Source organism: Zalophus californianus, chromosome 4, assembly GCF_009762305.2.
Source record: "Zalophus californianus isolate mZalCal1 chromosome 4, mZalCal1.pri.v2, whole genome shotgun sequence".
Lineage (NCBI taxonomy): Eukaryota > Metazoa > Chordata > Mammalia > Carnivora > Otariidae > Zalophus > Zalophus californianus.
The window spans coordinates 145958471-145980864 of NC_045598.1; the positions used below are offsets into that span (position 1 = coordinate 145958471).

The 22394-nt window shown below is 36.2% G+C and overlaps 1 protein-coding gene across 1 annotated transcript in view; it reads left to right on the forward strand.

The window, feature by feature from the left end:
- The window catches only part of DECR1 (2,4-dienoyl-CoA reductase 1), a 43365-nt gene that overhangs the window by 13833 nt on the left and 7138 nt on the right, over positions 1–22394 (forward strand). The window contains 5 exon segments of the mRNA XM_027574183.1: positions 1677–1879; positions 4132–4189; positions 4315–4401; positions 5383–5530; positions 21861–21960. Coding sequence (XP_027429984.1) covers positions 1677–1879; positions 4132–4189; positions 4315–4401; positions 5383–5530; positions 21861–21960 — 596 coding nt within the window.

Sequence of the window (22394 nt, forward strand, 5' to 3'; positions counted from 1 at the left end):
TTTATTATCCAGAAGATAACATAGGAAGAGGCATTTGATTTAATAAACCTTATGAGGAAATTTTAATAATTTTTTCAGTGATTCAAAAATGGAATGTGATTTTTATCCAAATTATTCTTGTTAAAAGATGAATATGCTTTATGTTATTTTTTTTGCATCTTTTTTTCAGAGTGCATCTTTCAACTAGGATCTTTTTTTATTTTTTATTTTTTTATTAGTTTCAGAGGTAGAATTTAGTGATTTATCAGTTGCATGTAACACCCAGTGCTCATTACATCAAGTGCCCTCCTTAATGCCCATCTCCCAATTATTCCTTCCCCCCACCCACCTTCCATCCAGCAACCTTCAGTCCTTCAGTTTGTTTCCTAGAGTTCCGCATCTCTTATGGTTTGCCTCCCTCTCAATTTTCATCTTATTTTTCCTTCCCTTCCCCTATGTTCATCTATTTTGTTTCTCACATTCCACATATGAGTGAAATCATGTGGTATTTGTCTTTCTCTGACTGACTTATTTCACTTAGCATAATACCCTCTAGTTCCATCAGCATCATTGCAAATGGCAAGATTTCATTCTTTTTGATGGCTGAGTAATATTCCATTGTGTATATATACCATCTCTTCTTTATCCATTCATCTGTTAATGGACATCTGGGCTCTTTCCATAGTTTGGCTTTTGTGGACCTTGCTGCTATAAACATTGGGGTGCATGTGTCCCTTCATATCACTATTTTTGTATCCTTTGGATAAATACATAGTAGTGTAATTGCTGGGTCATAGGGTAGCTCTATTTTTAACCTCCATACTGTTTTCTAGATTGGCTGCATCAGAGTCCATTCCCATCAAGAGTGTAAGAGGATTCTCCTTTTTCCACATCCTCACCAACATCTGTTGTTTCCAGAGTTGTTAATTTTAGCCATTCTGACCAGTGTGAGGTGGTATCTCATTGTGGTTTTGATTTGTATTTCCTTGATGCAGAGTGATGTTGGGCATTTTTTCATGTGTCTGTTAGCCATTTGTTTGTCTTCTTTGGAGAAATACCTGTTCATGTCTTTGCCCATTTCTTGATGGGTTTTTTATTTTTTGTGTGTTGAGTTTCTTAAGTTCTTTATAGATTTTGGATACTAGCCCTTTATCTCATAAGACATTTGCAAATGTCTTCTCCCATTACATAGGCTGCCTTTTAGTTTTGTTCACTGTTTCCTTGCTATGTTAGTGCTTTTTAAAGTTAAATTTAAGCAGAACCCCTGTAAATAATAATACTAGCATTTATAAAGTGCTTGGCATATACTAAACAATGAACTTGGTATTTTACTTATATTTACTCCTGTGATGCTTACAGTGTCCTATGAGTTAGGTTCTTTTATTGTCTCCATTTATAGAAGAAACTGAGGCACAAAGAGGTTAAATCACTTGCTGAAGGTTATACAACTAATGAGATAATTCTGTCCTATGTAATCTTGCCCCAAAGACCATGCTTTTAACCATTCCACTATGTTACTTAACATTCCAGGAGAAAAAGAGTCATAATTGATTAAATACAATACCGATATGTTTACAGTGAGTTTTTTAACCCAAGAATTTGATTAATAATAAATTCAAGAGTAAGTTTTTTGAAATTCAACTATTTTGTGGAAATGCATTTATGAAAATTTCAATTAATCTTTTTTTCCCTTTCAGTTTTTCAGTTATGGAACAAAAATACTGTATCAAAACAATGAAGCTTTTGGGTCTAAATTCTTCCTACCCCTTCAAAAAGCCATGCTGCCGCCTAATAGTTTTCAAGGAAAAGTGGCGTTTCTCACTGGGGGAGGTACTGGCCTTGGTAAAGGAATGACAGCTCTTCTGTCCAGCCTAGGTGCTCAGTGTGTGATCGCCAGCTGGTAAGTCACACTCAGCGAGTTGCCTGGCAAGAGTCTATTATAAAACAATTCTGTGCCATGATTTTGAAAACACTCTTTGCCAGAGTCTTTTGTTTTTCATCTTAATTTTCTACGAAATATCCTTTAGATTATTTAAATAAATTTCCTTGGAAAAATCAGTTACAATTTGTAATGATAGAAATACAGATGGACCGTGATTTACATTGATTCAATTTAGGATTTTTCGACTTTACGGTGGTATGAAAGTGATACATACATTCAGTAGAAACTGTACTTGAAATTTTGAATTTGGAACTTTTCCCAGGCTAATAATATGTGGTAAGATGCTCTTTCATGATGCTGGCATTGAATCGCAGCTTCCAGTCAGCCACTCAATCATGAGGGTAAACAACCGATAACACAACTGTTTTGTACCCAGACAACCCTTCTGTTTTTCAGTACAGTATTCAACAAATTTACATGAGATATTCAACATTTATTATAAAACAGGCTTTGTGTCAGATGATTTTGCCCAACTGTAGGCTAATTTAAGGTAGGCCAGGTTAAGCTATGATGTTCAGTAGCTTAGGTGTATTAAAATGCATTTTCACATGATGGTATTTTAAATTTATGATGGGTTTACCAGGGATGTAACCCCGTTGTCATGTTGAGGAATATCAGTAATGATTGATTGTGGAACTGATGATGGATACATTTCCCAAATTCAGTGATAAAATTTTTTTTCTTGTACCTGAAGCTTAAGGTTAAAGTGCTGTGTTGAGGCTGCTCAGTAGGAGTGATTATAGTTACTGCTTCAAAGGATAGTTAGCCTTGTACTAGGATAATGGATATAATCCTTCCATTTTCTGTAAGATGGGCTGATGTTTCAAAACATCTCTTGTGATAAATGTAGGAAGGATAAGGCCATGTAGATGGACTTTCTTACTTGGGCATATCCTGGGACCCTATAACTATGTAAGTCTAGAACTTTAGAGACTGGTCAAAAAAATCTACACCTTCTTCCTATTTGGAATAGTGTAAAATTTTTAGATAAGCTGAATAAGAATCTGAATGACAAGTCACTATGTAATTTACAAAGGGCCAAAGGAATTTCTTTCAGATGTTTCCTTTAATGCAAATTGGCCAAAAAAATTGACATTTTTTTAAATATTATGATGTTTTTACAGATATTAAAATATTATTTTCTTTGTAACACTACATAATTTATGTTTATGGTTTATTTTTCATGTTTATCTCAAGAGTATAAAACAATGCATATAATGCTTTTTTATCCTTAAATTCAGTCTAAAATCTAACAAACTTTATATATATCAGGTTTTATATAATATTAGTTCACCTTGTGTTTTCTTTCTAAAGGAGGCTTGGGCAGGGGAACAGAAATTATTGTAATTAAGGAAATAATTTTATTTATTTTATTTTTCATGTTTCTTTTTATTTAAATTCTAGTTAGTTAACATGTAGTGTAATATTGGTTTCAGGAGTAGAATTTAGTGATTCATCACTTACATGTAACACCCAGTGCTCATCACAAGTGCCCTCTTTAATACCCATCATGCATCTAGTCCATCCCTCACCCACCTCCCTCCATCAACCTTCAGTTTGTTCTCTATACTCCCTCTCTCTTTTTTTTTCCTTCCCCTATATTCATCTGTTTTGTTGCTTAAATTCCACATGAGTGAAATCATATGGTATTTGTCTTTCTTTGACTGACTTATTTCTCTTAGCATAATACTCTTAGTTCCATCTACATTGTTGCAAATGGTAAGATTTTATTCTTTTTGATGGTTGAGTAATATTCCATTATATATATGTGTATATATATATACACACACACACATACATACATACCATATTTTCTTTATCCATTCATCAGTTGACAGACATTTGGGCTCTTTCCATAATTTGGCTATTGTTGATAATGCTGCTATAAACAACAGGGTGCATGTACCCCTTTGAATCAGTATTTTTGTATTAAGGAAATAACTTTAAATCTGTGTGTAGATATAAAACAACTAGTCTAAAAGTAAATAATTCAATAATTGAGTATTAGATATATAAAAATTGTACAAATTTAACTTTTAGAAAGTGAATTCATTCAAACTGATTTGTTTGTAGATACAGCCTTTGCATTTTGTCAAGATTGCATCTGTTTAAGCTATAGATTCTCTTTGTTTTTTAACCTATGGAATTAAAAAGAAAAAAATATGAAGTCATTTCAGAACTCATGCAAAGTACTGTGTGTTTATTTCTAGGAAGATTGATGTTTTAAAAGCGACTGCAGAACAAATTTCTTCTCAAACTGGAAATAAGGTACATTAAAAAGAGTTATTTAATTCAGATTTAGGAATTAAAGCATGCTTAAATAACTTATTCATGTTTTTGGTTTAAGAAGCTTGAAAAATTTAGGATTCCTTTTTCTCTCTGATATTTTTCAGGTTCATGCAATTCAGTGTGATGTGAGGAATCCCGAAATGGTGCAAAACACTGTGTCGGAATTGATCAAAGTTGCAGGACATCCTGATGTAAGTGTAATGGTGATGAGGCCAAAGTATGAGGTGTTTGATGTTGATGCCACCCACCAAAATGCGCTAAGGATGCACTAAGGAAATAAAATATTGATGTGAGCAAGTGCTGTGTTGAGAAGCATGTATTTTTTGTCCTTAGGAAAGAGCCAGCTTTGCTTAGAGCAGGGAACAGATTAGGTGAACTGCTACACCATTGCCTTTCGGAAATACTTTAAAAATGCATTTACAGTCATATAGAACAAACTTGATTTCACTTTATTTAATAAGATTATGAAATAAGAAGAGCAGTTATTCAAGAGCACAATACCTAGTTTAAGTGATGCATGCTCTTTGCTTTTCCTAATAACTTTTGATTATCTCTATCAGTAGAGGAGAATGATACAAGTAAAGAAATCTATAAGATACTCCAAATTTTTCCTTTTAAGACCTGAGATGTGCATGTGTATTTTGCTGTTTTTTGGTTCACATATTGGAAAGAAGCAATTTCCTCCAGTAGTCTCAAAGAGAGCACTGTTCTAAGTTAGAGATACTTTCAGACAGACCAAGAATACTGAATCTGCTAATAGAACTAGGTAGAATCTTTATTGATAGTGAAGAAACATGTTTATCAACCAAGAGTTTCATTGGGTAAATTAAGCCAAACTGTCACCAGAAATTAAAAGACATTTTGAGATTCCTTGAAATACAGTATAGACAAATGGTAGATATGCTTAATCTGTATGTTTTCTTAATGATAGATTCTACCCTAATTTTGAGACAGGGATTAGGATTCTAAGATTTGGTAAATAACACAGGAGATTTTCACAGGCTCAAAAAAAGTAAAACCAAACCAAATCTCATGGTATTATTTTATAGCAGACTATCAACTTTAGCTTTATTGTATTATTTGGATTAATAAGTTTCAGAAGTAAAAACTCTTCAGGGAAAATGTTCTTCCTTATCTAAAAAATTCTATTATTTGCCTTACTCATTTATTAGATTGTGATAAACAATGCAGCAGGGAATTTTATTTCTCCCACTGAAAGGCTCTCTCCTAATGCTTGGAAGACCATAACTGACATAGTTCTAAATGGTACTGCCTATGTGACACTAGAAATTGGAAAGCAACTAATTAAAGCACAGAAAGGTATGTTTATTAATTTTTCATATATTTATCGGGTCCACACTGCACACAGGTTCTATGATAAGCCCTGGAATATTTTCAAAAGTCAATAGGACAGTGTCAATACCTGTACAACTCGTAGTCTAATGGAGAAGAAAGATACTAAAATAATTACCACATGCTATGATATGAGCTATAATAAATACATATTTTGTGTGTATTGGAAACCCTGAGACAGGAATGACTAACTCTCCCTAGGGATGATTATCAGGTTGAGGAACAAGGTACAACTTGGGCTGAATTTTCAAAGATCTAGATGTGGAGAAGTGGGGGTGGAAGGAAGGTGGGAGGTAAATGTAAATGTCCATGGAAAGAGGCCTGATGGAGGAGAAAAATGAGGTTTAGGGATTGATGACAAATGTGATGTGGTTAGAGATGAGGAGGGAGAATGGTGGGAAATGACTATTTGGAGGTGGGTTGGGTGTAATTAGGAAAGTTCCGAGTCCCAAAATAGAAAATTTGATTTTAATTCTGAAGGAAATGGGGAGTTATTTCCTATGGATTTCTCTTGAAGGTGTTTCATGAAGAATGTGACTTGATTGGGAAGGATACTGGCAACAGTGTGGAGGATGGAAAAGATTAGGGAAGCCATTCCGAAGGGTTTGACTTTTCTCTTGGCATGTGGCTGCGTGACACGCGGGATAAATTAGGAGACATTTAGCAGACAAAATCAACAGGCCTTACTGATGAGGTGAGAGAGTTTGTGCTGAGTGAATAGTTGGGATGATGATGACATCAGTGTGGTTGAGAACACTGGGGAGAGTAGATCTAGAGGGAAATTCCTGGAACATTTTTGTTTAGTACTATGTATAAACCTTGTAAAAGTTGATGCAATATAAATAGTAAATATGTGTGTAATATATGTATGTATATACTTATATGTCTAGAATCAGTGTATACATGTTCATTTAAGGGACACTTACTGATGACTTTTGTGTAGCAGGTCTTGTATGCCCAAATGACGGAGATGGACAAAACTCTTTCCCTGAACAAGGGGAATGGGTTGGTTTGGGACTTGAAAGTTAGGGGTATTTCTCAGGGTGGAGAGTATTCTGGGCAACGAAAAGGAAGAAGAATCCTTGTGTTCCTTGAAGGATGTCCTTTGGGTCTTGAGGGAAGAGAAGGCTTGGAGCTGGCCAGTTTCCTTCCTCTGGTCAGAAGTCTTTGCCTCATTAGATTCAATTTCTTCTTCTTTTTTTAAATTTTTTTTAAAAAGATCTTATTTATTTATTAGAGAGAGAGAGCACAAGCAGGGGGAGTAGCAGGCAGAGGGAGAGGGAGAAGCAGGCTCCCCACTGAGCAAGGAGCCTGATGCGGGGCTCAATCCCAGGACCCTGGGATCATGACCTGAGCTGAAGGCAGACACTTAGCCGACTGAGCCACCCAGGTGCCCCATCAATTTCTTCTTCTTTACTGTGTGGATAATTTTCAAGCCAGCTGGAGAAAGGATGTAGGAACAGGCAGAAGGTTACTAGAGAGGTGCTAGCTGTTTCTGTGCATGTATAACCTCCATCCTTTCTCCATGCACTCATTGAAATCGAATCCCCATGTCCCTCATTCCCACTACAGCAAAGTGAATTATCAGTTCCATTTGGAGTTTCCATGATTTTTGTTTGTTTGTTTTTGATTTTGTGAGTGGTTTTTTTTTTTTTTTTTGGTGGCTTTTTTTCCCCCCCAGAAGAGATGGATGATTGGGAAGGGAGACAGAGAAGAATGGGCTGGCTCTTCTCCCTCTCTTTCTCTGTCCAAGGATCCTTGACCTCTGTGTTTCTTCTCTCTCCTTTTGACTCTGTCTAATTTTCTCTCTCCTTATCTCTTACTCATTTCTATATTTCTTTCTCTGTCTCTGTCAGTTCTTCACTCTTGGTTCCCTATTTTGCTCGGTCTCTCTCCTCTTTGTGTTTCTCTGCCTCATTGTCTCTTTTATTCCTTCGCTGACTCTTGATTTCTGTCTGACTCTCCCTTCGTTTCTCATTATTGTCTTTCATTTTAACAGACTGTGATCTATTTTTATTCACTACATTGGATTAAAATTCTATGGACTTCATTAAAAATATATTAGCTAAGACTTTTTAAAAGATGGAAGCCAGTTTTTATTCTTCCAAGATTCCTGTCAGTTATTGATGCCATAACCTGACAGAGTTTGAAGGACTCGTACCACTAGGCTCTGGAGAGTACAATGCACAGGGTCTGACCTGGTACTAGAGCAACAGTTAAGGAACTCAGGTGTTAATGATCTCTGAAGGATGTCAAAGAGGAAGTCAGTTCAGGGGGTAGGCAATCTATGATAATCTGTGGTCAGAAGTGTGTTTGGTGGTCTGGAATCTAAGAAGTCAGTCAAGGTAAGATATCCAGGGAAGTCAGACTAGAGAAGATAAGGGTGCCAACAACTGAAAGATAGACATTTGCTTGCAGGAATTGTCGATGACATACACTCGGAGAGTGGATAGCAGATGACGGAGGGTCAAGAGAGCAGTGGCCATAGCTAGAGAAGCTAAGAATTAGAAGGACATTATTAAACTATGTTTATAAGTAGCATTGATGCAAAATTAGTAATTATGAACAAATGAAAGATTTAGGAAACTCCTAAAGACATTAGCCCAATGTGCTCTTATAACCACAAAGGTCAGTAAATACGTGACTGATCCTTATTGAGAAGGATATTGAAAATATTATGCTGAGGTCCATTCATCTCTAGGATATCATGTATCAGTGTAAAAATTAGTGAACAGTATGGAAAAGAATACCTAATTTTATTAAAGAATGAGAGAATTTGCAATGAGAAGAGACTACAAGAGAGACTAATACGGGGTTTTATTTAAATCTAGTCACAAAGGATAGGATAAATATTAAATTTTTCTATCAAACCCTAGATCATTAGAAACAAGAGATACCTCTTGAAACTCACAAGAGGTGATTTTAGGACATGTAAGAAGTATTTTTTAAAAAGATTTATTTATTTTTTTAGAGAAAGAGAGAGTGTGGGTGGGGTGGGACAGGGGAGAAGGAGGGAGAGAATCTCAAGCTGACTCCCTGCCAAGCATGGAGCATGACTTAGGGCTCGATCCCGAGATCACGGTCCAAGCCAATATCAAGAGTTGGATGCCTAACTGACTGAGCCACCCAGGTGCCCCAGGACAGATAGAAATACTTTCTTGAGGTAGCACTAATAATACTTTATACTACTGTGGTACTTTTTAATTTACAAAATACTTTCATATTATAGTATGCAAACAGTATGAAATCAAGATTATTACAAGCTGATTAAAGAAAAGAGTAAATCAATGAATAACATAACTTGCATGTATTAATTTTAGTTTGCTAAAATTGAGATACAATTTATATAGTGAGATCCACAGATTTTATATGTTCAAATTGAACTTTTGATAAACTTATACACTTAGGTAACCATTGCCCCAACCAAGACATAGAACATTTCCACTGCCACCAAAGGTTCCCTCTTGCTATCTTCTACTTACTCCTCACTATATATATATATATAGTATACTTTTTTTTTTGAGAGAGAGCGAGCGAGCCTGAGGGAGGGGAGGGGCAAGGGAGAGGGAGAGAGAGAATCCTAAGCCGACTCTGTGCTGAGTGTAGAGCCAACAATCTCATGACCTTGAGACCATGACCTGAGGCAAAAATCAATAGTCGGACACTTAACCAACTGAGCTACCCAGGCACCCCCACTATCTTAGTTTTTAATCCATTTTTATTGGATTGTTTTTTTAATTATTGATTTTTAGAAATTCTTTGTTTAATCTGGACTGAATCCTTTGTCAGATATAGTATGTATTTAGAATACTTTCTCCCAATCTGCTGCTTCTCTTTTCATTTCCTTATCACTACCTTTTGGTGATAGTGCAGAAGAAACTGCATTTTGACAAATCCACCAAACTGTTTTCCAAATTGGCTCTAGGAAGTTGCATTCCCAACAGCAATTTATAAGATGCATTTACGCCACATTCTGGCCCACACCAGATCAGTTCTGTTACATTTTAGCCTTCCTCAGTTTGTGTAGTGGTCCCTCATTTGTGATATTAACTTATATTTCTCTAGTAACTAATGAAGTTGAGCATCTTTTCATGTGATTATTCATCAGTTGTATAAAGTCTTTGAAGTGTCTGTTCTAATCTTTTGTCCGTTTTCTTATTAGGTTGTTTGTCTTCTTGGTGTTGAAAATTTATTTAACATATTCTGAATATAAATCTTTTATCAGATGTATGTTTTGCAAATATCTTTTCTCAGTCTATGATTTGCTTTTTCATGTTCTTAACAATGTCTTCTGAAGATAAAACATTCTTAATTTTGGTGTTCAACTTAATGAAATTTTTCTTTTATGACTCATGCTTTTTGAGTCCTAACTAAGAGATCTTTCCTTAACCCAAGGTAACAATTAATTTCTCTATTGTTTTCTTCTAGAACTTTTATAGTTTTCACTGTTACATTTAGGTTATCCATTTTGATTTAATGTTTGCATTTGGAATGAGATAGCAGTCAAGGTGAATTTTTGGCATATATCTGTCCATCCTTTTCTCAGTGAAATACTTTGGTCCTATTGTGGAAAATCAGTTGATGATATAAATGTAGGTCAATTTCTGAGCTCTCTGTTCTGTTCAACTGATATATCTATCATTATTGGATTACCTAGCTTTATAATACATATATCATATATAGATTACTTTAGCTTTATATTAACTTGACATCTGATATTGTGAGTCCTCCAACTATTCTTTTTTTTCAAAATTGCTTTCATTGTTCTGTGTTCTTAGCATTTTCATATAAATTTAGAATTCAGTAATTTTTACAAAAGAGTGTACTGAAATTTTGACCAAGGTTGTGGTAAATCTATAGATTATATTGGGGAGAAGTGACATTTTGACAATAACATCTTCCAGTCCATCAGCATGCAATGTCTTTCCATTTGTTTAGGTCTTTAATTTCTGTCAGCAACGTTTTGCTATTTTCAGTGTGTAGTCTTATATAAATTTTGTTAAATTTCTGCCAAATTGTTTTATATTTTTGGTGCTATTTTAAATGATACTGTTTTCTAAATTTTATAATTATTTGCTTCTAGTATTTAGAAACACAATGGATGGGCGCCTGGGTGGCTCAGTCGTTGGGCGTCTGCCTTCGGCCCGGGTCATGATCCCAGGGTCCTGGGATCGAGTCCCACGTCGGGCTCCCTGCTCGGCGGGAAGCCTGCTTCTCCCTCTCCCACTCCCCCTGCTTGTGTTCCTGCTCTCGCTGTCTCTGTCCAATAAATAAATAAAATCTTTAAAAAAAAAAAAAAAAAAAGAAACACAATGGACTTCTTTTTGTATATTAACCTTTTTTCTATGAGCTTGCTAAAATTACTTAATAGTTCTTACAGCTTTTTCAGTAGATGCCTTAGGATTTTCTATATTCTTAATAATTGTGAAAAAAGACAATTTTTATGTCTTCCTTTCTAATCTATATTTCCTTTTCTTGCCTTATTTTACCAGCTAGGACATCCAGTACAATGTTGAATAGCAGTGGTGAAAGCAAATATTTCTTCTTGATAGCAGGAGGAAAGCACTCAGATAGTCATCATTAATTAAAAATTTACCTGGAGGTTTTCATAAATGCTCTTTATCAGTTGAGGAAATTTGCTTCTGCATGTAGTTTGCTGACAGTTTTTTAAAAAATCATGAATAGGTACTAAATTCGTCTAATCTATCTTTATTGAGATGCCAATTAGTATGGTAAATTCCATTGATTAATTTTTGAATTTTTAAACAAGCTTTGCATTATGAATCTAAATCCTGCTTGGTTATGATATATTATCCTATTTGTATATTGCTAGATTTGTTTTGCTAAAATTTTCTTAAGGCTTACTTTTTCAGCTTCCAGATATTACTTTTAATAGAGTTTCTTAGAGCCATGACAATGCTTGTTCAGTTCAGGGATGAGCCAGATATTTGAGGGGAATTTATATGCAGTTGTTGCATCCTCCTTTCCACCTGCTCTGGCAGTTCTCAGCTCTGATTTTTGTGAACAGATGATGTATTGGCTACAGCCCTGCCTTTTGAAACTGATCTCATGTTTAACCTACATCCATATTAGATGAGTGTTCAACATGGCATGATATACATCCTATTTGGCTGTTTATCAGAATCTCAAATTACTTGATATTCAAATGAAAATATTGGCCACATATCCATGATTGTCTTTAAAAAACATATTTGTTTGGATTCTATCTAAATAAAACAATTTTTTCTTAAATTTTATTATAGGATAGACTACCCAGATATTATACTTGATTTTGGACTAGCTTTGGTAACTGAGTCAAACGGACTACTTCATACCAAGAAGCTATAATTCCTTCCACATAAGATCATATGAGAATTCTGTAGTCATTACTGCAACTTCTGTAATTATTAAAGATAGATGATGACCCAGTGGGTGTTAGAATACTGAACAAGCAAAAAGCAAAACATTATTTATAAGGAAATGTTTTAATTTTAACCAAATTTTCTTCTTCTCTCTCTCCCCCTCTCCTTCCGTCCTTTCCTTTCATCTTTCCTTCTTTTTTAAAAACACCAAACATTTATTGAGTGCTTATTCTGTATCAGGTCTTGTTCTAAATGCTGAACATTTATTAACTCATTTAATATTTGCAGTGACACTGTAAGATATGACCTATTTTATTCCCATATAGTTACAGGTGGATCAGAGTTAGTCTTTTTTAATAGATGACGTAGATTTTTAAATTCTCATTTCTACAGATAAGAAACTATGGTTTATTAAATACCTAATAAGCATTAACTATTATTGTTAAAATTGACAATTGGAATTTTTTTTTTTTTTAGAGAGAGAGAGAATGTGTCTGAGCGGGTGGGGGTTGTAGAAGGAGAGGGGAAGAGAGAATCTTAAGTAGGCTCCATGCTCAGCAGGGAGCCCTATGTGGGGCTGTGGGGCTCAGTCTCAGGACCCTGAGATCATGACCTGAGCCCTGAGCTGAAATCAAGAGTCAGATGCTTAACTGACTGAGCCACCCAGGTGCCCCTACAATTGACATATTTTTAAAGTCTAGTGAGAAAAAAGAAGGAACTGTAATTCAGTTTAAGTCATAGTCACTAGTTTATACGTGATACTTAGACACTTAGGGAGTTGTGATGTTTTTACCTTTACTCAGCTTTCTCATCTATAAAACAAATTGCGTAATTAATTACTTCTCCAAGATTTAGTAATAAAACAAACTGGTAGCTACAAAAGCTTCATGAAAAATATAAATTGCTTGACCAATGTGCATGTGCTTTTTCATGCATGTGAATAAACATATGGTAGCCTAGATAATTTAAAGAATTTGGTGGAGATAATTTTCAGAGCTTCGGAGTATCTAAGAGTCAGGGATAGTCAGAAGCAGTTCAAGACAGCTTGAACCATGTGAAGCCTGTATGGGGGAGAGGGAGGGAGTGAAAGGTCACTGTTTAGGCAGATTAATCATATAAAATGAGGGGAAAAAGGAAAGAGCAAAGTAAGAAACATCTCCAAAGGAAATTGTGGATAGATGGGTGTCATTGGAAGAATTCCTGAGGTAATCTTACCAGCAGCCTTGTGTAGAGGAAGAGTAAATTGAACCAATTCACTAATTGAAGAAAGAATTTAAAAAGAGAGCATCCTTTGGTCAATAGATATGAAGAAATAGTTGAAAGCTTTGAACTGGGTAAAATACTTTATACCTTTCATATGCTGAGTTTTAATAAATTATCAGAAAACCAAAGGTTTTTAGTGATCTTGCTGTCCTAGACTCCCTAGTGTGTGAACTGTAAACACAAAAAGAAATTTTAAAATATTATTTCCAACCCATTGATACTGTCCTTGGCCAGTTCCTTTTCCCTCACTCTCTGTCATCTAGTGCCCTCACCCTGTCCTATCTCACTTCCTTCCATAACCACCCCTTGTTTGGTTGTTCTTTTACATGTATTCTGATGAGAACCATTTGTCTCTAAGCCGTACAGAATCTTCATGCCCAACTCTAGTTCCACAACTCAATGAAAGATGCCTGTTCAGAGGCCATGATGCACACCTTAGCATTTCAAAATACGCATGCTGCATGTTGTTATTATTCCCTGTTGTAAGTCTTCTTGTCCCATCCACCAAGATTGGAAATGCTTTTACCTAACAGGATACATTACTCATATCCCACATGCAAACCCTTTCCGCCCTGTCTCCATTCCTCTCCCCATGAGTTCCTAACTCATTACTAAGCACAAAGGTGATGCTTCGTTTGTGAAATGAAACATTTTTGAGACCCACAGAAACAAGAGGAGTTGAGGGCATATTTAACACTTCGTTCAGTGACGTCTGTCAACTTCACTACTAGAAGAAAAGAAGACGACTGGTCATTTTGACAAAATCAAGTGGTATGGAAGCAGTGCTCCTTGTTTGACAAGCCAGGAATCGTAGATCAGGAGAAGAATGTGGCTTTCCTATCTTTCAGTCATATGAGTGCAAGTTAAATGCTGTTTAAGTTTTAAAGTATATTAGGACCATATGGGTACCTTTCTGTGTATTGTGTCCATTGCCTTCCTTAGAATAGTGGGTGCATTTAAAGAATGTTTAAAAACATTTCTAGGGGTACCTGGGTGGCTCAGTTGGTTAGGGGTCTGCCTTTGGCTCAGGTCATGATCCCAGGGTCCTGGGATCGAGCCCTGCATCGGGCTCCATGCTCAGCGGGGAGCCTGCTTCTCCCTCTCCCTCTGCCTCCCTGTCTGCCTACTTGTGATCTCTCTCTGTCAAATAAATAAAATCTTAAAAAAAGTAAAAAGTAAATAAAAAATAAAAACATTTCTAGTCATCATTTGGAATTTATTAAGGTAGCATTAGTATCCTTTTTAAAATCACTTTTTGGGGGCGCCTGGGTGGCTTAGTCGTTAAGCATCTGCCTTCAGCTCAGGTCGTGATCCCAGGGTCCTGGGATTGAGCCCCACATCGGGCTCCCTGCTCGGCGGGAGACCTGCTTCTCCCTCTCCCACTCCCACTGCTTGTATTCCCTCTCTCTCTGTGTCTCTCTCTGTCAAATAAATAAATAAAATCTTTAAAAATAAATAAATAAATAAAATCACTTTTTTCTAGAGTTATCTTGCTAGTTTGATGGAACATTTAAAGTTCATTTGTTAAAATTGCTTGTAGCAGCCATATGTAGCTTACTTTGGTGTATTATGAAGATAATATAAAGGTAAGGTGATTTGGAAATTTTGAATCCTTTTTTCTTTTAAACTATGTATTTGGAAATTTCTTGGAGAGGCTATTTTACGTGGTGGTTAAGAGTGTGGGCTCTAGAATCACACTGTCTGTTCTCATCCTGGTTATACCTCTTAATACTCGTGTGAGCTTAGGCAAGTTACTTCTCTGTGCCTCAGTGTCTTCTGTAAATCAGGGATAATAGTAGAACCTCCTCCCGAGGATTGCTATGATGATTAAGTGAACTAGTACCTGTGAAGTGTTAAGAACAATGCCTGGCCTAGACTAGTGCTCAGTAGTGTTAGCTATTAAAGAAAATACTAGGTTCCTCCAAGATAAGTGTATTTTTACTACCTCTTTTTACAAGGGGACCATAAAGTATCTGAATTTGAGACCAGGACCTATAATTAAAATAGACTAGAAAAACCAGAGCCCTGATACCACTTATTGTAATTAAACTTTGCAAGTTTCAACCTATATGAAAGATGTGTTTTTATTAAATGTTCAACTGAAATAAGTCTTTACTCAGTAAATAATATATTTTTCAGAAGTTATTTTGTTTTTTAAAGTTATATAATCTTCCTTTGATTAACTCTTAGAGCACTGATGATTTTTAGATTTAAATTTAATCTGAGCTTCTATTGAAAAGTGGCTAAGAGACAGGATCCTCTGTTCCCTAATCCAAAAGACAGAGAAGCACAGTTTTCTCTTCTTGCCATGATTGGCAGTAAGATTAATTGCTGACAATGATGGAAGAATTGAAACTGCAAACGATATCTCAATTGTATGTTTAGAAAGTATAAGGAGTCCAGTGTTACTTATGTGTAATGTATAATGCCAAGAGAGTTAAGAAATGAGGATGGGGGTGTGAAGTTTACCCTCTGGAGATTAGTACAGTTTAATTGAAGGATCTTAAGAAGAGATACATTCTCAGTGGAGATTGAAGCATAATTGATGACTGAGGGGAGAGCCCAGTGAAGAGAAGTGTTAAAAGAAAAAGAAGAAAGAAACAATGAAAGAATTGTCTAGTTCCAGGAGCTGTGAATCAGAAACACAGGTGGAGGGTCTTAATCTGGGATATGGAAAAAGTTGATGGGTGATGTTGAGAGCCTAGGTGAAATTGCAGATGTATCTTTCCAATGGCATTCACCCACAGTTTGTAACAGTGTTAAAATCCCTTCCTTGTAAGAGTGGAGAAAGCAGTACTAGTATTGAGTTAAGGATGGATGTCTTGAGACAACATGGTGGCTAGGCATTAAGTGATTAATTCGTGTAATTGTCTGGGTGGTAAATAGCAAGTTAGAGCAGGAGGGAATTATAAGCCTAAAGAATATGAGAGTAAAAAACCCAGAATTTATAATGAGGTCTCAAGGAGCACGTGTAGTATGAGGGTGTGAGAGAACTGGAGGGACGGGATCTAGAGAATGAAGCACTGTATCTGTATTTTGGTATGATGGCAAAGCTCAGGTTTTGGCTCTATTGGGTAGCAGTGAAGGTTGTTGGGAATGGGGAGATCATAGAACTGTGAGATTTCTAATCTTGTCTACCTGGTTGTTGAATTCTATCAGGATGATGACAGAAGTTGGGTTTGAGATGTGACTACAGATGCTTGTGTAGGTTTAAGGCCAGGAGTCAAATTTCAGCGCAATTGGCAGAGTAACTGGGAAGACAAACATCAGTTGAAGTTATAGGTAGTAGTTAAAAAGCTGGATATTATAGGTTTCAAAATGGTGCTTTTTTCATGAGGGTAAAAGAATAATAGGTAGAATCAACAGCAACAATTAATTAATGAGTAATCTGTAAAATCGAATGACTTTTGCGGGACACTCCCTATTTTCCTATTTTACAGATGTTAAATCCTCAGTCCAGAACAGGGAAGTGACTTGGTCACACAGCTGTACAACTAGTAAATAGTAGAATCAATATTCAGGCCCAGATATCTTTATACTATTCTACCTCTGTTGGTTATGGGAACTAAAATTGTTTATTATTTTAATTTTCATACCTTGGATTGAAACTAGATTTTAGAACTTTTGAATCTTTTGAAATTTGACATAATCTTGCATTTTATTATTTTTAATAGACAATGTGATTTTTTTTTAAAGATTTTATTTTTAAGTAATCTCTACACCTAACGTGGTGCTCAAACTTATAACCCAGAGATCAAGAGTTACATGCTCCACTGACTGAGCCAGCCAGCTGTCTCTGGACTGTGATTTTTAGTGTTTCTTTGTTATTATTTTTTACTGTTTTTAAGTAATGAAGCCACTTGCAGCTTGAAATCTGTGGTGATGAAGAGTTGGATTCTCTTATTACGGCTCCCATCACTGGGGGTGGTGTAATCCCAGACATCCACAAGTCTCTGATTGGAAAGAAGGGACAGCAGAAAACCATTAGAGCATTGTTTTAACTAACCCTCTTCCTCCCCGTCATTGTACTATACCCGGGACAGAAGAAATAATGGGGATATGTGGAATTTTAAAAAGAGGCGGATGGAAAAGCCTAGATAGTTCCTGTTAGACGTGGTAAGAGACATTTGTACGTTCTTAGGCTCAAAGTTTGATAAAGTACCTTTCCATGTGGCAGCACTTGTGTGTTGACTGGCTAGGTTTCTCCCGTGTGTTTTATACAAAAAATGGGAATAAATAAATAAATAAATAAATAAACCATTTTCTACAAAAAAAAAAAAAAATGACAGGCTATTGCTCCCTTTCTCCATTTACTTGACCCCAATAAATAACAGATTCATTTCTGCTTTTCTGCACTGGGATGTTAGAAATTTGGCATTTCCAAACCTCTTCTATAGGAAGTTATTCTAATTTAAAGAATTGGCCTTGGGATCCCTGGGTGGCTAGTCAGTTAAGTGTCTACCTTCGGCTCAGGTCATGATCCTGGGATCTTGGGATCAAGTCCTGCATCAGGCTTCTTGCTAAGCAGGGAGCCTGCTTCTCCCTCTGCCTGCCACACCCCCTGCTCATACTCACTCTTTCTCTCTCTGACAAATAAATAAATAAATAAAATCTTTAAAAAATGAAAAAATAAAAACATAAAAATTAAAGAATTGGCCTTTCTTCAAAAAGAAAAATATATCAATGACTAACCCTGGGAATCTGAGAATTCTTTATTTTTGAGCTTTTAGCACCACTGTTCATTTTTTTTTTTTAAGATTTATTCATTTATTTTAGAGAGGGTGCATGAGTGGGGCAAGGGCAGAAAGAAACAGAGAGAAATCCTCAAGCGGACCCCACGCTGAGTCGAGAGCCCAACATGGGGCTCTATCCCAGGACTCTGAGATCATGACCTGAGCCAAAATCAAGAGTCGGACACTTAACCAACTGAGACACCCAGGCACTCTACCACTGTTCGTTCTTTAAAGTCCAGCTGTGTTGTTCTACTCTGCAGCATTAACCCAAGTGGGATAGTACAGTTTCAAAATTTTACCTCCTTCTTACACTCAGAGGCAGCGCTGTCTCATTCTAAGCCGTGGGCGACCCAGATCTTCTAGGCTGAGAAAATAAAACCTAAAGGGAGAAAGAAGAGAACAGTGTCTTTCAACTTCAGTATCTGAATTATATAAAATGGTTTAATTCTTCCTCTTTCACGCCTGAATAAACATTTGTTAAATCTGAATCAGAAGTTAGAGCACTTTCTACTGCAGCATTTGCTTTATATAAGTAATTATCACTTTTTAAAGTAGTTTTTATGATTTTGCTGTAAGAGTGATGCAGTTAAAGCATCTCTTGTCAATGTTCTGTAATTGTGTACACAATTGTTCTACATCCCTCCTTTTCCACAGAGTGATTTTGAAAGCAAAGTAATTTTCAGAGCTCTGAAAGAAACAGAGTTTGATATAAAAAGGAGTTACCATAATGATTAACCATTCTTATTTCTCATACTCTCAAAATGGCACTCCTGCCCCACTTTTCACCCCTCATGTCATCCAGGATGTGCAGTTTTGTTACTATTTTGGAAAATGCAGAGGGGAAGAGAAACTAAATATTTTTGGAGGAGGAATAAAATGTATCTGAATATTCTTCAAATTATTTTTCTTATCTTTCAAACTTGTAGTCCTTTAAACTTCTTAAAATATGTACTGCTTTATAAAATATATATAGTTTCATCTTTTGCAAATATTAAACTTGCAATATTTTCTAGTGTAGAGGCTAATTAAAAAATAGAAAATCACTGATTTCTTAGCAGCTAAAGATTATTATTTTAAACTTTCATTCATTCATTCAATTTATTGAGAACCTATTATGTCCCAAGCACTGTTGATTACTGTAAGTTTGGTGTCACTTTTTAATATAGCTTTATACAGTTATTTTCAAAAGCAATTTGGAAAACAAAAAATGTAAATGTTTACTGACACATTTACTGTTTCTGACAGCCATCATTTCATCTGAAGATTTGAGTTTCTATTTACTATCATTTTCATTTCACCTAAAGAACTTTTTTCAGTATTTCTTGTAGTGCACATCTGCTGGTGTTGAATTCTTGCAGCCTTTGTTTATCAGAAAATATCACTTTTATTTTTGAGGCTATTTTTGCTGTGTACTGAATTCAGGGTTAACAGGTTTTGGTTTTTTTTCTTTTTCAGCACCTTCAAGTTATCATTCTATTGTTCTCTAGCTAACATTGTTTCTGATGATGTCAGTGAATATTTTTATTATCTGTTCCCTTATTTATGTTGTTTTCTGTTTCCTCTGATTGCTATTAAGATTTTCTCTTTTGGGTGCCTGGCTGGCTCAGTTGGTGGAGCAGGTGACTCTTGATCTCAGGCTTGTAAGTTCAAGCCCCACGTTGGGCATAGAGATTATTTAAAATAACATGTTGAAAAAAAGAAATATTCCCTTTATCCTTGTTTTTGAGTGACTGATTACAATATGCCCTGGTATGGTTTTCTTTGTATTTATCCTGCCTAGGATTTGTTTAGCACCCTGGATCTATGGATTATAGTTTTTGCCAAATATGGAAAATTTTCAGACTTTTTTTTCTCCAAGTGATTTTTTCTCCACAAGTTTCTCCAAGTGATTTTTCTGCCCCTTCCTTCTGGTCCTTCTGGGACACCAGTTGTACACATGTTAGCATGCTAGATACTGTTCTACAACTCACTGAAGCTCTGGTTGGTTTTTTCCCTTCCCAACTATTTTCCTTCCGCTGGTCCTACATTTTGAATGATAGGTGTTGCTTTGTCTTCAAGAGCATGTATCTTTTCTTCTACAACTAAGCCCATGCATTTAATTTTTCACTTTAGATATTGTATTTTTTTGCTTTAGAACTTCTATTTGGTTTTATTTTTGCATTTTGCATTTTACTTATTATACTCATTTTCCTTGAAATCTTCTAGCATGTTTACAGTATCATTTTAAAGGTCTTCGTCTGCTAATTCCATCTTTTCTGTTATTTCTGAGGCTCTTTCTATTAACTGATTTTTCTCCCAGTTACGCTTCTGTCTTTTTTGTGTAGTAAGTTTTGATTGAGAGCTATGAATGTTATGTTGTTGAGTGTTGTATGTGTATTAAAATTTTCCTTTGAAGTGTTTTGAATTTTATTTTAGCATATAGTTAAGTTACTTGTGGATCAGCTCCATCATTTCAGTGTTCATTTTTAAGCTTTATTTGGGTACATCTAGAGTAGCCTTTACTTTTGAGCTAATTTAACTCTTTTTTTTTAAGATTTTATTTATTTATTTGACAGAGAGAGACACAGCAAGAGAGGGAACACAAGCAGGGGGAGTGGGAGAGGGAGAAGCAGGCTTCCCGGGGAGCAGGGAGCCCGATGTGGGGCTCAGTCCCAGGACCCTGGGATCATGACCTGAGCCGAAGGCAGACACTTCACAACTGAGCCACCCAGGTGCCCCTAATTTAACTCTCCTAATAAGGCCTGGCCTTTCTGAATTCTCCACTGAAAGTCCTGGATGTTCAGTGAAGCTGCCCAGAACTCACTCATCTCCCAGCCTATGTGAGCTCTGGAAATTGTTCAGCTTATAGCTCCCTGGCGGTTCTTTGCCTGGTCTAATGAAATCTCCCCCTAAACATGTACAGCTTGATTTTTGGCCAAAGACTCGAGGAGATACTCTGCAGATTTATGGAGCTCTATCTCTGCATACTTCCCTCCCTGGGGGAACTCTCCTCACAAATTCCAACTTGCTCAGTCTCCCCAAACTCTGTTCTCCATCTCCTCAACTCAGTGAGAGTGCTGTGTTTTGCTCGTATTTCTCCTCCTTATCTCACAGTCTATATAGTGTACAGTATGTGTATGTGTATACATATATATACAGTATGTGTATATTTGTAGTTTATACCATAGTATATTATGTAGTATATAGTATATGTATAGTACCTTTAGGCAAAAATCTGGGGTGACCTTAGGGCTCATTTCATTTTTCTTCTCTCAGGGATCATTGTCTTCCCTGCTTGCTGTACAGTATCTAAAAATAGTTGTATCATATAATTATATATCTTATACAGTTTTCTTGCTGTTTACAGGGGGAGGGCAAGTCCATCATGGCTGGAATTGGTCAAGTCCCTGCTCATATAGTTTTGATTCTAATTTATTCTTAAGATTTTATTTATTTATTTATTTGTCAAAGAGAGAGAGCACAAGCAGGGGGAGTAACAGAGGGAGAGGGAGAAGCAGGCTCTCCATTGAACAGGAAGCCCAATGTGGGGCTCATCCCAGGACCCTGGGATCATGACCTGAGCTGAAGGCAGATGCTTAACCGACTGAGCCACCCAGGTGTCCCTGATTTATTCTTATTTAAGTGGGTGCTTAGTTAATGGAAATCCCATCCAGCTGATTATGCAGGGGGTTATAGGGCCGCGCCTCTGAGTTTTGGGTCACCGTCTTGACTCACCTGCCATAGGATTTCAGGTAAGCACAGACTGGGCCATCTTGAATGACAGCAAGATTAGCAATTTTATTAGATTACTCTCTCATTAATTTAGGGCTACTGAAGTTTAAAAAATGCTACATTTTTGTTAAATCCTCTTGAATCAGATCCTATCCTTGTAAATCATATTTTCCTGATGTGAATTGACTTAGCTGTATTGTTAATTACTATATCCTTTTCAAATTTCAGGAGCAGCATTTCTTGCTATTACAACCATCTATGCTGAAAGTGGGTCAGGTTTTGTAGTACCAAGTGCTTCTGCTAAAGCAGGAGTAGAAGCCATGAGCAAGTGAGTACTACTATGATAATCCCAGTACCGGAGATAGATAATGTACTTTGGTAGTTCATGGAGCTTAATTTCTCCTTTCTAGTCTCCATCCAGAGAAAAGTAAAACAAAGATTAACTTGGATTCACTTGGAAACAGACGTTCTAGCTCTTGGATAAGTCTTATTTGTCTATATCAGCACTGTCCAATAGGACTTTCTGCAGTGATGGAAATGTTTTATAAATCTGCCCTATCCAGTTGCCACATATGAAACACTTGAATTGTGGCTACTGTCACTGAGAAACTAAATTTTATTTAATTTTAATTACTTTAAAATTAAGATTAGATAGCCAAATGTAGCTAGTAGCTGCCATATGAAATAGCACAGGACTATAGCCTTTTTGCTCTCCCATATATCTTTATCGGTGCTGTTTCTGATTTGTGTTAAACACACCTC